The sequence below is a fragment of the Melanotaenia boesemani genome, chromosome 18, assembly GCF_017639745.1.
Source record: "Melanotaenia boesemani isolate fMelBoe1 chromosome 18, fMelBoe1.pri, whole genome shotgun sequence".
Taxonomy (NCBI): Eukaryota; Metazoa; Chordata; class Actinopteri; order Atheriniformes; family Melanotaeniidae; genus Melanotaenia; species Melanotaenia boesemani.
In genome coordinates, this window is record NC_055699.1 from 15,034,472 (window position 1) to 15,050,948 (window position 16,477).

Below are 16,477 nucleotides of genomic sequence, written 5' to 3' on the forward strand. Positions count from 1 at the left end.
AGGTTAAATAAATGTCCATCTTATATTGCAGTGGCCTATGGATAATTTCATTCTTCACATTTTTTTTTTCAGAACTTTAAGTTGCAGTATAAAAATCACTGACCAATGATTTGAAGAAGATTCATTGTCATGTAACAATACAATGTTCTGATGCAAAATGTTGGATTCTGGCATTCATGTGAATGCAGTTGAGTAGTACTGCCATCCTAACGTTGCTGCAGATTACATCCCTTCACTACAAGTAATGGTAGCATTCTCCCGCTATACATCCCACCACCACACAAAGATAGCTCAGGAATGGCTGTAGGAACATATTTTTTCACAACAGTATGCAGCGCTGTTTTGGCAAGTGTAACCTTCACAAGGTTGGTCTGGTGGTTTTAATGTTGATGCTGAACGGTGTGTTACATATTCAGAGCTTAGATTAAAAATGCCTCCTTTAAAGTGGATGTGAAATTTAATTAAGTTTAGTGTTTAGATGTCTGCTTATGTTTACATTGTACTTTCACCTATGAACCAATATCCTGCCCAGAAATAGATATTAAAAAGTCATTGTAGAAATCATTTGATTTTGTTTGAAGAAATGTGAAAATAGTCTTAACTTGTCCTGCAATCGGGAGTTTTGTACTATATTTGCAGTGAAAGAGCCAATGAAGAAGGGCGGGTGCTGTTTGATCAGACCACTTCATCTGCCTGGGCTTTACAAGGGGGGATCTGTATGCAGAGGGGGGAAAAACCCTGTGTAAGATACGGAGGCTGTAAGCAGTTCTGTCATTATTTGTGTCACTAAATCAGTACTTGTTATTGTTACATAAAGTTCTTCTAAACTTTAATGATGATCTAAGGGTCTTTGTGATATTATGCTGTGCATTTAAGGAAAGGTTTTGTCATGCTCCATCTCCAGTGTAGCTGCATGTCTGTCGGCCTTTGATTAAACAAATTAGGGGACAAAATTAGGGAAAACCAGCCTATAGAATTACAAATTATACTAAGATTTATTAATGGGTAATTTTGAGTGTTCTCTTGCTTCTTTGAATTGAGAAGGAACCATCTTCTCTTTCCTCTACCAGCCTTATGCGGGTCACACATACAGGCTGTTGATATGACTGGCTGATAACATTGGTTGGACTGTGATTCATGGCCACAGCAGCTGTTCTTATCTGGCATACTCTTCGTGTTACATATTTCCTGCTAATGTCCTTGTTTCCTTTCAGAAATGTCCTTCTTATTCAGCTGCTTTTAAACTCAAGGCCACGGGAGCTATAAGACTGTGCTATCCATGTTAAGACTTTCTGAGTCATCACGGTGGCTCCTGATAAATGTAATGGGTAATTTTTTCAAAAAAAGCACTATTAATAATTCTGTCACTCTGTGAAGTGCAAATTCTGGCTGTGCATTTCAGGCATGACACCAAAGACGATCACATTCATAGCCACAGACTGAAGTGTGTGAGGCTATGAATGGTTGGATGCATAAGAGTGCTAGTGCATGTGAGCCTGGCAGAATGATATGCTTTACTTGATTTAAATGAGCATTGAATTTTCAACCTGCAGCCATGTCTCACGGGGCAAATCACGGGCCGACGGCAGGCAGCTATTGGCACTGATAGACAAGGAAGCAAAAAAGATTTCATGTATAGCTTAGTCTTCAAAGGCGCAAAGCTCTCACCTGCACTGCAACACCCATGAAACATGTACAACCTCACTTTAAGGCTCTTTGTCACACATGCATGCTCATAAGTTACTGCAGTGAAGGAACATCCCCCACCCCCATTACTGTATATGTGCATGCATGCGGTTGCACTGAGTTGGGCAAGGCGTTCACTCCCCTATGCTGCTACAGTGCTGCACTGTACCCAGTGTGCCAGAAACAGCAGAGAGATAATGACATCCTATACCGGAGGCTCTAATTAGACTGCACAGGAGCACTCCAGAGAGAAAGCAGGGGTACAGAGGAGGAAGAAGGAGAAGGGTGGGGGAAAAGGAAAGATACTTAATAATGCATTTTATCAAAGGTCTAAACGTATAGGGGATTGAGTTTAGGGGTGAGATGGCAGATGGCAGAGAAAGTTGCTGAGGGTAGACGTACCTGCAGGTAAGCAGTAATGGCGTGTGTTGTTGCCAGAAGTGACAGCATTGCAGCACTTTTAATGCCATGGTTTTATTACTTTATTCCAGCATATGTCATTTTAACGTCAGCTTCTGCTTCAAAATCACTCAGTGGAAACTAAATGGAAATAAATAAATAAATTTAACTGATATCTAAAGTAACTAAACCAATGTTTAATCAGCAGCAATACTGTGAAATTAAATTCCACTTTTCAAATACATCTGTCTGTTTCCGCTGATGACTTCTTTGACAGCCGTCCAGATTCAGCTGACAGATGTTAGTCATATGGAGGAATATTTCAGTTGCCTCATAGACCATTTTTGTCCTCTATTTTTCCGCCACAACTGCCTGCACTGCCTGACACCTTCTGCTTGTTTTCATAAAGATAATGGTCACAATACGGACAGTCTTTCTGACTGTAATGAGCAGCATCCATGGATGCAGGCACGTTTAAACCACTGAGAGAAGATATTCATCCCCTGGTCAGTGATGGAATCCTTGTCATTAATGGGCACTGCGATCAATAAAGCAGCAGCCCATTTTCTAACCTTTTAGATTTTGAATTTGTGATTTTACCTATCCTGATCCACTGCAGTCCTTTGGGTTTGCGATCGGCTGTTTTTCTTCATTATTGGTCTCATCAGACCTCATCAGAATGAGCAGCAGAAAATTGTCCAAATGTCTTAGTTCCTGTTGTGTATTTGTCACATAATTAGGTGCCTGTGTTCACCCTCCAGTCAGTGCAAACAGCAACAGTATCTATTAGACAATGAGTTTGCATGTGCAGCACCATCAAAGATATTACATCTAAGAAGGATTTAGTTATCTTTCCTCAGCAGGATGTGCACGGATGAAATGGAACAAATTCAGCCCACAATACCAAGAAACACAATTTCATTTTATAAAGAGATCTGTGAGCATAAAACTGTAATTTTGTATGGTATAACAGTGTTTGCTATATATGTAATCTGCTTTTTTTCCATTCATTCAAAAATTGTGAAACAGACATTTTTGTCTTAAAAAAACAGTATTATTCAAATTTAGATAATATTTAACCTAAAACAAGAGTAGGACAATGTCTCACTATTAACTTTGATGTGTTTTCTATATTGTTATTATGAGTAAAATATCAGTTTTTGAGATTCTTAAGTCAATGTCTTAACTTTTTGAAAAATTGAGTACAACTTGTATATAAATATTAAAAAAATTAAGTATGCATGACATTTTAATGCACTATTTTCCCCACAGTCTATCTTGTAACTAGGTGTTTAAATATAAGTGAATCCATCTTATCATTTATTGGGTCCTCCTCAAGACGTCTAACAGCCTCCTGCCAAGTATTGCAAGAGTCATGCTTCCATCCAGACAGGATTATATTGGTCAAGATGCTCTTTAATTACTGCAAATGCAATGTTTTAATTACCTCTTAGCTACCAGATAAAGTCTATGCAAAAAGCTTTCTGTTCATTTTACAGTGTTTTGTGCTCTCAATTAATTTCCCTCGGCTGAAATAACTCCATAGCTGCCTACGGATGGTTGCTTTCAGCGCATTCTTTGTGCTGTGGGTGGAAAACTCCATGCTTAATTTGCACACTACTCACTGTCAGTTGAATGTCCTGGCCAAGTGTCCTAATTAATATGCCTCCCCAAATTGTTTTATTTTACATTTTAAATTAAAGAAGAATTTTAATAAGACCATCTAACCATAACCATAACCGTGGCCATACAGTGATACTGAATTGAATCTCATTTTGTTGCCATTAGAAGATAAGAATGATATTTTTTATGCCATAGCCAACAGAGAGGCTGACCACTGTAATTACAGTACCAGTCAAAAGTTTGGACACACTTTCCTATTAAATCCAGTTGGTAAATGTGTCCAAATTTTTGACTGGTGGTGTATGTATATATTTTGATAAATATTAGATAAAAGAATAGTGACACCTATAAGAGCACAGGTGATGAGCTTAGCTTGTTTTCACCCTCTGGTCGCTTGTCATGTTATCAAATTCATGTTGACATTGCAAGGTCCATTATCCTGTTCCATCTGTAGCTTTCGTCTTTGGGAATTTAAAGCATCACATTTCCCTGTCACAGTTAGGGAGCGGTCCAGTCATTAACTGTAATGATGCCAAACGCTGTGCTCAGCCAACCAAAACCATAGCTGCTATGCTGATGAATGAGTGACAGACAATAATGTGGAGGCAATCAGAAAGTGCAGAATAACTGCTCTGGAAAGTCAAGCTGAGAATCAAGGTGGATATTCTGTTAAAAAAAAAAAGTATTGTTGAGAAAAAAAAAGCATAAACAGCTTACTTGATCATTAAAATAAACCTAAGGTAAGTCTGCATATATAGTTTAATATTTGGGGTTCATTGGTTCAAAAGTACTTTGAATTTTAGGGATAGTTGGTGACATTTTTACTCTTGACATGCAAAGCTTGAGGCAAAATGCCTAAGGGTTCCTTAAAGTTTAATAAGGTTGTAGGTTTTGTGTAATGCTTTATCTTAACAGATATGGGTAATGAGTCCTAAGCTAATAGACTCTGTCTTTAAGTCTTCATTTGATAGGCGGATGTAATGACTTTGTACTAGCTGCAGCCTGTCAGTCTTATTTCATTAAAGAGTTGCTATATCAGCCACTGGGATAATGACTAAGATGCATGGACAGTAATAAGAAGCAGCTGAAATCATTTTCGCTCAATCTTTTGTCTTAATTGGTCACTTCTTTCCCATTGATATGTTCAAATGTTATGATGTCCTTTCATTTTCCTCCTTTTTTGCCTTGTTTTTGTTCCCCTTTCTTCTTTCTACGTTGGACAGATCTATCTACGTTTTCTGGACTATGAGATGGCAAATTCCAATGAATGCAAGCGCAACTTTGTGGCAGTGTACGATGGTAGCAGGTGTGAATTTTTAATATCTCTAATTTGACCTTTAGAGCCCTGATGTTGTCATGTTGTGCTTTTGGCCAGAGCAGCCCGAGAGTGTTAAACATAATTAAATCAAAACAAGAATCAATTTTGACAATTTAAATAATCCTGTTCATGTTTTAGGCACACTGTTTAGCACATAATTGAGTGCATTAATTAGAAGCTTTTAAGGGATAATTGTATTTGATGAAAGTTAAATGAAATGTTTTTAACCTGTTTGACATATGACACAAACAGAAACTCAACTTCTAATATTTTGACAGTTTTTTTACTCTACTACTTTAATTAATCAAAACGGATCTTCGATTAGAAGCAACAATAAACCTTATTTGATAAACATTTGCTTCAGCTGTAAAAATGTGATATTAAAAATACTCTGTTTAGGTTTTATTAATTTTGAACAGTTCATTTCGCTCATTTGCCACTGTTGTTGTTTATGTTGTCAACGTTCTGGGTAATGACGTATAAGGGTTGCTGCGGTCTCGGTGCAATGTAGCAATAAACTGGCTCAATGTTTTCTGTTCGGTCTTTTCAACATGAAACTGAGCTCACTGACAGAAACAACAATCCTGACTAAATCACTGACAACACACACTTAAAGATGATAATGATCAGATGGATAAAGAGGACAGAGTCAACCAAAATATTTGTTTAGAACCTGCTGGTCAAAAATACTCAGAGACAGTTGCTGAAACTATAACTATAGCTGGGACAATCACAATCACACAGGACTAACAATATTAGAAAACGTGTGAAATCTCAAACCACTCGATTATGACTGCAACTGTACCTATACAAGGGCTCACCTCATCATGATTACCATCATCTCATCATCTGAAAATAATGACTGTCTTAAAATAGCCATCAACCCATGTTCCTCCATGTCAAGGGTCGGTCTGATTGTTCAAAGTGGGGGCCGATGGTTCAGAGGCTGTGAGAGGGGGAATGGCTCATTTACACCCCAGCAGGGCATCCAGCATCTCTGATGTTTCTGTCCATGTTCTTCACTCGCCAGCCTGAACTGCGTTTTTCAACCACCTGCCCTGTTACCTCCATTACCATCTGTGATCAATAAATTCACTCAAAGAAGGAGAGAAGAGTGGAGAACATAAACCTGGGTCATTGGGAAGTTTTGTTCATCTACACTTTTTCCAATTTAGTTCTTCTCTTCCTATATCTCGGAAAACAGTCTCACATTGCTTTATTTGTTTTCTGTTGACTCTTTGTTTTCTTTTCTTTTGGAAACTGAAAACAAGAGTAGCTCAGTGCTGCATTGTTACTGTGGATCCACAATTTAAAAATAAAGACTTGCCAAAAATAGGTTGCATTTGCCTTGCCTTCAGGTATTCTACTCTTGAGAGCAACCCTAATATGTCATCTCCCAGAATGCATTGCACGAATAAAATAATGGTGACCTCCATAGGTCAAAAACACAGTAAATACATACGATTTTTAAAGTAATTAGAAATTTCCATATGAATAACTGTCAATTTTAGTAGAACAGAGCAATAACTGCATATTAAGACCAGCAAGTGCTGATAGTCGGGTTCCTCTTAAGGTCGGAAAGTTACATAGTGTGTCTTAAAAATTTATTGTAAAGTACCCAAAAATGGGTTTCTATGAAATAATGCTGAATAAAGACAATAAAGGATTCCAGAAAATATCTTATTTGAAGTCTTCTGACATTGGCTAGTGTTTGAGAAGGAAAAATGCTGCATTCCAGCATAAGAATCATCAGACATATCCCATTTGTAAACATGGTGGTGGTAGTATCATGATTTCAAATCAAATTTGATTTATAAAGCACTTTTCACAAAAAAGTAACGCACCATTATCTACATAAAACACACAATAACTAACAATATTAAAAACATACACCTGATCATAATCTCTCTGAAATGCACTCATACTCAACATTGTGCGAGGAAACCCATCAACATTGCAAAGTTGGGGAGAATTGTGGACTAAAATTCTTCCAAGTCCGTGTGTTGGGCCAATCAGCTGATCTTACATACATGTAAATGTATTGTTTGGTAACTGGCCTTAATAAAATATATGACCAAGTACAGGATCTTAGTAGAATTATTTTAATTATATTCTTTTGCTCTGGTGTTAGGAATTGTGTGAAAATTGGATGATGTTTTTGGTCAAAAACATGAGATTATCAACAAGTTCACAAGATGTCAAATTCCATTATAATATTTTAGGAGGATTTGTTTACCTGTCAGGAAGCAGCAGACTTGATCTTCTATTTCCTGCCTTCATAACTAACAGCTGCTGACCTAAGCTTCTCATTTTAAACTTAGACATGAAAGTGATATTGATGTTCTTGAAATTTGAACATGCAGATTTCCTGTTTCCTTCCCACTCTCTTATCATTGACATGGCTGCTTATATAAATAACTTTTTTTTCATCGTGAGATGAGATATTAAAATACTCATTAAATATAGCACTACTTGATGAAATAAGATAAGGTTATAATTGAATTGTTATCTATAATAACCATGAAAACAAATACAAGGACGGCCCAGGCCTGAATGGAAACAGCAATGAGCTGCTATGACACTCTGTTTAACTGTGAGGGTTATTAAGATGCACAGTGGATGCCCGTGTTACTTTGTAATGAAATATGCATTTTTATCTCACCCTGTCTCTTTTCAGTTCAGTGGAAGACCTGAAGAGCAAGTTCTGCTCCACGGTGGCCAATGACATCATGCTGGTCTCCACGCTGGGAGTCGTCCGCATGTGGGCTGACGAGCTCAGCCGCAAAAGTCGCTTCCGCATCCTTTTCACAACCTACCAAGAGCGTAAGGAAGAACTCAGAAAAACTAAAATCTACATTCATGCTCATTTGATGTAGTATGTTGATGAAATAAAAGAAAGGATCGTGTTGAGTGGCAGCCTTAAGTCAGAGCTGGATGCACAGTGACCATGTCTATGAGAAGTTAGAGGCAGAATAATTGCAGTCAGAAGTTTACTTTGGTGTTTTCACAGTTTAAACAGCAGCAAACGGGAAACCAAGGACCACAATTTATGGTGCAAGAGATTATGCCTGTGGGTGACTGTGAATATGACAGACAGTATATTGCAGCTCAGTTCTGCGGCAATAGCACAGGTAGGGGGGGGGTAGGCACTATATTACTAACTCTTTTCTGAGGCAGAGAAGAAAAGGCTAGACAGAGCCGGAGCCCGAAGAATTCCAGGATGAGCTGTAGTTTGTTTGCATCTTTTTCAGTCCAACACCTGAAAGAGATTCCAACAAATCGACATGCAATCTTTCCTGTTCTCCTTCTCTGGCTTCATATTGACGGAGCATCAAGTTGGACTTTACAACAATGGTGTGCATAAAAAGGACTTGAAAATCGTAAATGTACAACAATACCTTTTAATGACCCACAAACAGGAAACTAGGTGTGCATGGTCGTCCACCTATAGTGAACTTTTAGCATCTGTGTTTTTTGGATGTCAAAGAGCATCTTCTTAAAGGTAGGGTAGGAGATATTTTCCAGGAGCATTTATTCCTTTTATTATTCCATTTATTCTTTTTTTTTTCTTGCAAAATTATAAACTCACTCGCTCATCCGGCTTATCCGGAGTCGGGTCGCGGGGGCAGCTGCTTAAGCAGGGAAACCCAGACTTCCCTCTCCCCGGCCACATTCACCAGCTCAGGATCCAGAGGCGTTCCCAGGCCAGTCGAGAGATGTAGTCTGTCCAGTGTGTCCTAGGTCTTCCCCGGGGCCTCTTTCCGGTGGGACGTGCCCGGAACACCTCACCAGGGGGGCGTCCAGGAGGCATTCTTACCAGATGCCCGAGCCACCTCATCAGGCTCCTCTCGATGTGGAGGAGCAGTGGCTCTACTCTGAGCCCCTCCCGGATCACTGAGCTTCTCACCTTATCTCTAAGGGAGAGCCCGGCCACCCTGCGGAGAAAACTCATTTCGGCCGCTTGTATTCACGATCTCGTTCTTTCGGTCACTACTCTGGCGGCCACCCAGCTCACACTGCACCCGACCCCTGTGGCCCCTCCTGCAGGTGGTGAGCCCACGGAAGGAGAGGCCCATTTTACCCTTTTGGGCTGAGTCCGACCGGGCCCCAAGGGCAAAGGCCCGGGCACCAGGCGCTCGCCTCAGTGCCTGGGCCTGGCTCCAGAGGGGGGCCCCGGTCACCCATGTCCTGGTCAAGGAAAAACTTGGTCCTTGCTTTCTCATCATCATAGGGATGATTTGAGCCGCACTTCGTCTGGTCCCTCCCCTAGACACCTGTTTGCCATGGGTGACCCTACCAGGGGCATGAGCCCCCGACAACATAGCCGCTTGGAAAATAAAGCATTTTGCCACAAATATTAGAAACCTCAATTATATAAATGATTTATATATTTAAGAAATAATAATACATTCCTACATTTATTTCTCTTATATTTCACTTCTGTCGGCGGCAGCAGTAGCGGCAGCAGTTAAGTTAGTCAATGTCTTTTTTGTGAGGCGTTTTCACCAAGCACAGCCAGGATGTGTCGTTGCTGGGGCAACGCTTCAGCCTAAGTCACTCAGGCTATCCCCAGCCAGACCTCAGCCTTTAGAGCAGCATCCACCACGACTCAGCAGCATTGCACCAACTCTGCCAGCAGTTACTCTGTCAACTGAATGCACAGATTTACCAGATCTCTGGAAAGCTAAAGCTTCCCATGCAGATCAACTTTTCTCAAGATATTTCTAGACTGTAAACCTTAATGCTTCATAGCAGCTATATTTCCATTTGCTGCAGTAGAAAAAAAAGAAAAAAAATTGTATGTATAGATTATAGCTCAAGGAAGTGCCAAAATTAAAATAAAAAGTTTGCAGCACTGCGGTGGTGGTGGTGATGGTGGAGTGGTCTCATCTATATGCACTGACTCTGTTACAGTCACACATTCAGCTGGATTTGCAGCTTACAAGGCAGTTTTTATAAGTTTTCCCCAACGACAGTTGATCCTAAACCTTATTCATGTTTGCTCCCAGCGGAACAAGCAGCTGTTAGAGGATCATTCACAGCTGCTGACTCCCAGCGAGTTGCTTCTGTGTGGAGAGCAATGTCCCCAAACACAAACATCCACTTTTATCATCTGTGCAGCATTTACACCTGCTGATAAAACTGATCTAGCAAAGTTTCCAGCTTCACTCACGCACTCACACAGCACTACAACGCACAACTACAGTCTACAATTACAAATGTGACATATAAGAAAGTGAAACCCGACTTTACCCAAGAAGCAATTATGTCCTAGGTGATAAACGTGACTTTGTGACATCTCAGCTGTCAGTATTGTTACGCTTCATCTGCAACACGTCTCTGGGGCTGCAGATGTTTGCTAGGGTTTCAAAACATGCTTCACTTCTTGTTTCTTGCAAAGCTTCTTTATTCTGTTCATGACAATGTCAGAAACTGACACTCAAGTCTGTTGGTGTAGAAATCTCTGCTTAGTCATAATCACATCATATTGTTTTTATGCACTTTTTAGTTTGACTGCTTTGCAATGAAGAAGATACAGATGGATGATTTGTTCTCACTACATCCAGGATGTGTATTTACTAATTGGTAAAACTTGAACATAGAAAAGTCATTTTACCCCGAAATCACTATCCTCTCATTTATTTATCCTTTAGTTATACTTACAAAATACCATAGAGTGTGCGTACCAGTTGATTAGGCAACTGGACAAGATGTCAGCCTATCACAGTGAGACTACCATGCTCACACAACCAATATGGAATTAAAATCTTTCTAAAGTGTGGGGTTAGAAATTAAAGGGTTACAGTGGACAACTAGATAACAAGCTGTTGGATTCATTTGATTTGAACCAGGTGTGTTGGAGCAGGAAAACAGCTAAAACCTGCAGGACAGTGACCCTTGAGGATCAGAGTTCCCCATCCTTGCATTAGGGAGTCATCTTATCTGCCATCCCTACATGGGACCAGAGAGAAATATGAGCATAGCAAACTTAAAGTCGTCTCGAGGTGGAAACAAGGAGGAAGCAGGAGGAAAAACAGCATGATTATGCACAGAACTTCAAATCAACTGATCTGAGTTCATACCTCAGATTTGACAGATTTTTTTTTTTTTTTTTTTTTTTTTTTTTCATATGTCTTCATACACCAACACTTACATCTTTAGGCTTGGATAATAACATTACTTACATGGAGTTTGGGTTAAAAAAAAAACAAAAGAAAACAAACACAACATCATGCTTATGCCCATTTATGCTCAATGTTAGATATGCATATGTATACAGAAGGAACCTTCTGCCCATCCTCTGCTTTCTTGTCACACATATTTGTCATGCAGTTGTCAGAGAGCTTGCAGGTGCCAAACACAGCAAATAGGGCAGCACCACAGGACATCGTGTGGGCAGTCTTGCACAGTATGGCATACTTTTAACCAGATAAAGGCCGGAAAAAGAGGACAGAAATGGCTGAACTTTTTGAAGAGAGGCTGACAACTTGTGCTGCCTCTTTATACAGTATGTGTCTTTCTTAGAATGTGGGTTATCATGATCTCCATAGGTACCATGTTTGCTCTCCACTTAAACTGACATTGTGAACTCTGAACTCTGGACTGCCCTCTAGTGGATATATTGCCAAACAACACTGCCAACATGCAGTATGCATGGAGAGTGCGTGGGCAGCGACATTTGACAGTTTTTGAAAAGGATATACATATAAATATCATATTTTGTAAGGTAATTGCAGTTGTCATTGTTTAGAAGAACAAATAATGGATTGTTTGTCAGAAATGTTTTGTTTTACAATACAAAACACAAATTAAGTATTTATTAAACTTCCTTATGGGAAAATTTCAAATGTCATTAAATCACTAAGATGATACATTATTTTTATCTGAAGTCGCACCAAGATTAAATGATTTTATTGGGTTTTCACATGCCCCAACAGGCTCTGTCATGCTTCAACAAGTTTTGTTAATTTTTTCTAGATTTTGCTACTTCATGCTGAAAAGCAAACACATAGCATGAGGCATTCAGTAATCTAGGAGCAGCATCACTGTGTTCACAAATAGCATTTTATTCAAATAAAAAAAAATGTAGCATATTAAAAGTCTACAAAAACAGAAGTTTACAAGTTAAAAACAATAACTGGTTCTGGCAGAACTGAGTTACAGAAATTGAAAGATTATACGACAGCAGGTGCTTTTGGAAAAAATAGCATTATTTTGACTACATAGACAAAAGTGCACCATCTTTTTTTTTATAGACATAATATAACTATACTCTTGGAAAAATAAAAACATAAAAATAGTGAAATGCAGATTTACAGGAATTATTGTATTTAATAGTTTCTCAATAACAAGTTGCAACATTTCAATGCAGAAGGGGCCTCTTAACTCAAAAAGAGCCCAGCTAAGCAGAGACACCCAGCCTAGTTTCATCTGCCACTCATTAGGAGTTAATTTACGCTTCCAGCAGTGACTGTGAGCATTTCTGTGTGGGCAACGAGGCAGTTATAGCACAATGTCTTAAAATTAATTTTCCAGGAGATTAGAGTGAATCACTCTTTCTACAATGTCTGGTTACACTGAGAGGGAGTGGGCTCCCTCTGGTGGCTGTTGAAAAAGAAAACACAGTTTTGATATACTTTATTATACTTTTCTGAATAAAAGAATGAAAATGAGAAACAGAAGTGTGAAAAGAAAATGTGTGGGAGAGTATTATTATGCATGGACAGCCAGTTGTACTCAGGAAATGCTGGTAAAGGCCCAGTTGGGACAGGTCACAGAAAGAGATAGAGATAAGTCACTGTAATTTAGTGTGTTATTATTCACTTGGGTTGAGAGCTGTAATAAAAACAGCTATACATCACAGTGCTAACACTGTCAAAAAGTCCCCGGCTTTGCCATACCACTGCCAAGCTCCTTCAGTACCAGTGGCAGTATTGTGTGGGAGTGGGGACAAAGTGAAAGATAAAGATAGACAATGAGATGTGCAACAGCAAAGGGGGGGCGGGGGGACATCTCTGGAACAGCCAGCCAGCAACTAAAAAGAGTCATCTGTTATGGTGACACATCAGGAGTATTTTTTTTTAAACTTTAGCAGTTCTACTACAGTAATGCCAGACTTTTACTTGCAACTGGGTATTTCTGCAGCATGATAATGCTTCTTTTTCTCAAGATATCCTGCTATGTGTTGTTCTGACAATGTCTATTTCTCTACTCTGGTTTTGCACAGACAGGGATATACAATAATACTATATATATATATATATATATATATATATATAGAACATTGTATATAGTAACATTGTAACATTGTAAAATAAGCAAAGATTATGTTTTTTTTCTACTCCTGTGAAAAAGAATATCTGGCAAATGAGGAGCGATGTCATATAAAAACATATTTATGTCCTATATGTATGTAAATAGGAACGTCAGTTTCTAATGTCACTGCTCTCAAACTTCCATGCATCTCTTATGTTGGTATTGTTGTTTGGCATCCACCAGAGGGCATGGTAGAGTTTAGAGTTCACGTTCGAGTTTTAAAGTCTGTGACGGTGGAAGAGATCGTGACAATGCACATCCTCAAAAAGAGACATAAAAGAAACAGCGCAGTGACTGACGTGGTGTGTCACGGTCATTAAACTTTTCTTCTTCGTCTTCTTTTTCATCTATACTGATCAACGCTGCCCCCCTCTGTTTGCGGTGGTACTAATCCATTTGCTCTGAGTTATTTTAAGCTTGTCAACCAAAACAACACAAGGGAACATATTGGGTTTCAAGGGTAGTGTATTCACTGTACTCACTCTTTTCTGTTATTTCATGGTCTAAATAATAAATAGAAAATGAAATCAATAGCCTGAAAATTAAAAGGCAATATGATAATTCATAATTTGCATGTCAAATGCAATTAGCCTTGGCTTTGTGTGCCACTGTTTTTCCATGGGATTGACAGACAACGATAATGAATCAACCATTCAGCTGACTTATGCATTAGTATGATTAGTAGTTGAAAGCAAGGGCACCTTGGTTTGAATTCCTTTGCTCCACTTAGCACTGTAGACAAATAACATCTGACATAAAAAAGACACAGTTTGGGTTTCCTTGTTATGTCACAATTTCACATGTAGAATAAAGACAGATTAAAGAATCCTTTCATATCCTCTATGTTCTTTATGCAAATGTTTGAAGAGGAAAAGTCAAGATAAAAATTGAAAAGGAGGTTTAATTTAATGGAAATAGATCTGATTGACTAATGCCCATATAAATTTACTCTTTCTGAACCTGTCACATGGCAGCTTCTCTTTCAGCTGTACTTTAAATGCCACTTTCTGCAGAAGCATAAATTAATTTTTCTCAGATTTGCTTTCATTAAATATGGTAAATTTGCAAAAGGAAATAAATAATAATAATTCAACTCTCTTGTCTTACAGCTCCATGTGACGCAGATGCCTTCTTTTGCCACAGCAACATGTGCATCAACTACACACTGGTGTGTAATGGCATGCAGAACTGCGTTTACCCCTGGGATGAGAGCCAATGTAAAGGTGAGATGTAAGATCCTTTCTGCTCCTCTTGTTTCAGTATTTGCATGGTTTTAAAAGTAAGTTGCAGTGCTATAATCTGTTAAATGTTTCAGCACCATGGACAGTGACATACAGATGTCTGTGTGCAGGCTAAAATGTGTGGACACAGAGAAATTTGGAGGCCACTGTCACACACTGGGTGCTATATATGATAGTGCACAGCACCTTTGCCTAATGTTAACTTAGCATCAAAACTATGCATGGACCTAAATAAATGTTGATTCAGAAAACGTAGCAGACTAAGAGATAATCAAAGGATAACATGGATGTTTGTTTTAAGGGGAATCTGCAAGACTTTCTCCACAATTACTTGAAAATAATTGCATGCCACTGCATTGGAAGCATCAGTATTGGTGATTGTTATAATTTTATACCATTTAATATGCTCTTAGCATGATTGTCTTCACACTTATAGCCTTTTTACAAACAATGTTTTGAAACTGTGTAGTTGGCAGGCAGGCAAGCTACAGAATAAACAGGTCTCCATGTTTCACACTAAAATTTGGGATTTTTTTTTTTTTGTTTTTGGTAGATTGCATTTGTCATTATTAAAATAAACATGCATACTTCTAAAAGTGGTACCATTCTGAAAGGTGATGCAAAGTGTGTCTGACACTTATATTATTTACTGCACTGCCTGGCAAAAGAAAAGGTTGCCAAGAAGAAAAAAGGTCACACACTTTAATACTATAGCAGCATTCACTGTCGCATTGTTTCTATGAGCTTCTGCAACATCACAAGATTTATTTCCATCCCGTGTTGCATTAATTTTTCACCAAGATCTTACACTGATGACCATTGTGCAAAGCCTTCTCAAGCACAACCCAAAGATTCTCAGTGGGATTCACATCTGGACTCTGGTGGCCAATCCATGTGTGAAAACGGTCTCAAAGTCCCGCAACCACTCTTTCACAGTTTGAACTTGATGACTCCTGGCATTCTCATCTTGGAATATGCCTGTGCTATCAGGGAAGAAAAAAATCCATTGATGGACTAACCTTCTCATTCAGTATATTCAGGTATCAGCTGACCTCATTCTTTGGGCACATATTGTTGCTGAACCTAGACCTGACCAACTGCAACAACCCCAGATCATAGACTGTCCCCACAGGCTTGTACAGTAGCACTAGGCATGATGGCTGCATCTCTTCATCTGCCTCTCTTCTTACCCTGATGCTTTCATCACTCTGGATTTATCAGACCACCGTATTAAACTCTTCATGTCAATGTAGCAAGCTTGCAATTGCAACTGTATTTCCATATGGGTCTATTTTGCCTTGCATATAGCAAAGCTTTCCAGAAAAGGTTGTATATTCTGTATGTAACTTTTAACTCTGACGAATCAGACAGGCTGACAAATTGCATCAATTACATGGATCCCGCATGACCTATTCTTCACACAGACTAAGATACTTTTTCACCCTCCAGTTTCTGTCTGGGATTTGTGCAGAACTCATCAAGAAATGCCATGTTTCCCAGCCAGTTACACTGTCTTCCTCCTTTTTTCAACTCTAGTAATGCATAAGGCCCACATTTGTCCTCATTAGTGGTAGAATGTCAAGTTTTATTCCCTTCTCCTTTATACGACTGAATGTAACCACTTACTGTCACTGAAGCTCAGTGCACTGTGCCACGAGTTGAACCATTTAAATGTCACAAATCTGCCTGCAGATTCAGACTCTACTTACTGTTTGTCTGGACTACCCTTTGTAGATTTTCTTGTAATAAATTGGCTGAAGCTGTGACCCATCTGACCTTTGTATCCAAGCAATTGAGAGCACAGGAATTCATGTCCTTATCTTGTACATGATAAGGTTGATTTGTTCATCTTACTCATGTGTTTCAGATTTCTGCTGTGGAACTACATAAAGGC

The 16,477-nt window shown here is 39.0% G+C and overlaps 1 protein-coding gene across 7 annotated transcripts in view; it reads left to right on the forward strand.

Moving 5' to 3' along the window:
- The window catches only part of neto1l (neuropilin (NRP) and tolloid (TLL)-like 1, like), a 96,008-nt gene that overhangs the window by 71,625 nt on the left and 7,906 nt on the right, over positions 1-16,477 (forward strand). For 6 of the 7 annotated variants that reach the window (XR_006008344.1, XM_041968767.1, XM_041968768.1 and 3 more), the window contains 3 exons: positions 4,932-5,014; positions 7,704-7,849; positions 14,452-14,565. Coding sequence is in view for 5 of the 7 variants with exons in the window: in XM_041968767.1 (XP_041824701.1) it covers positions 4,932-5,014; positions 7,704-7,849; positions 14,452-14,565 (343 nt within the window). In the remaining 2 variants the exon portion in view is untranslated. Of the gene's footprint in view, positions 1-4,931; positions 5,015-7,703; positions 7,850-14,451; positions 14,566-16,477 lie in introns of those variants that run through there. The other variant, XR_006008345.1, reaches the window with a different exon arrangement.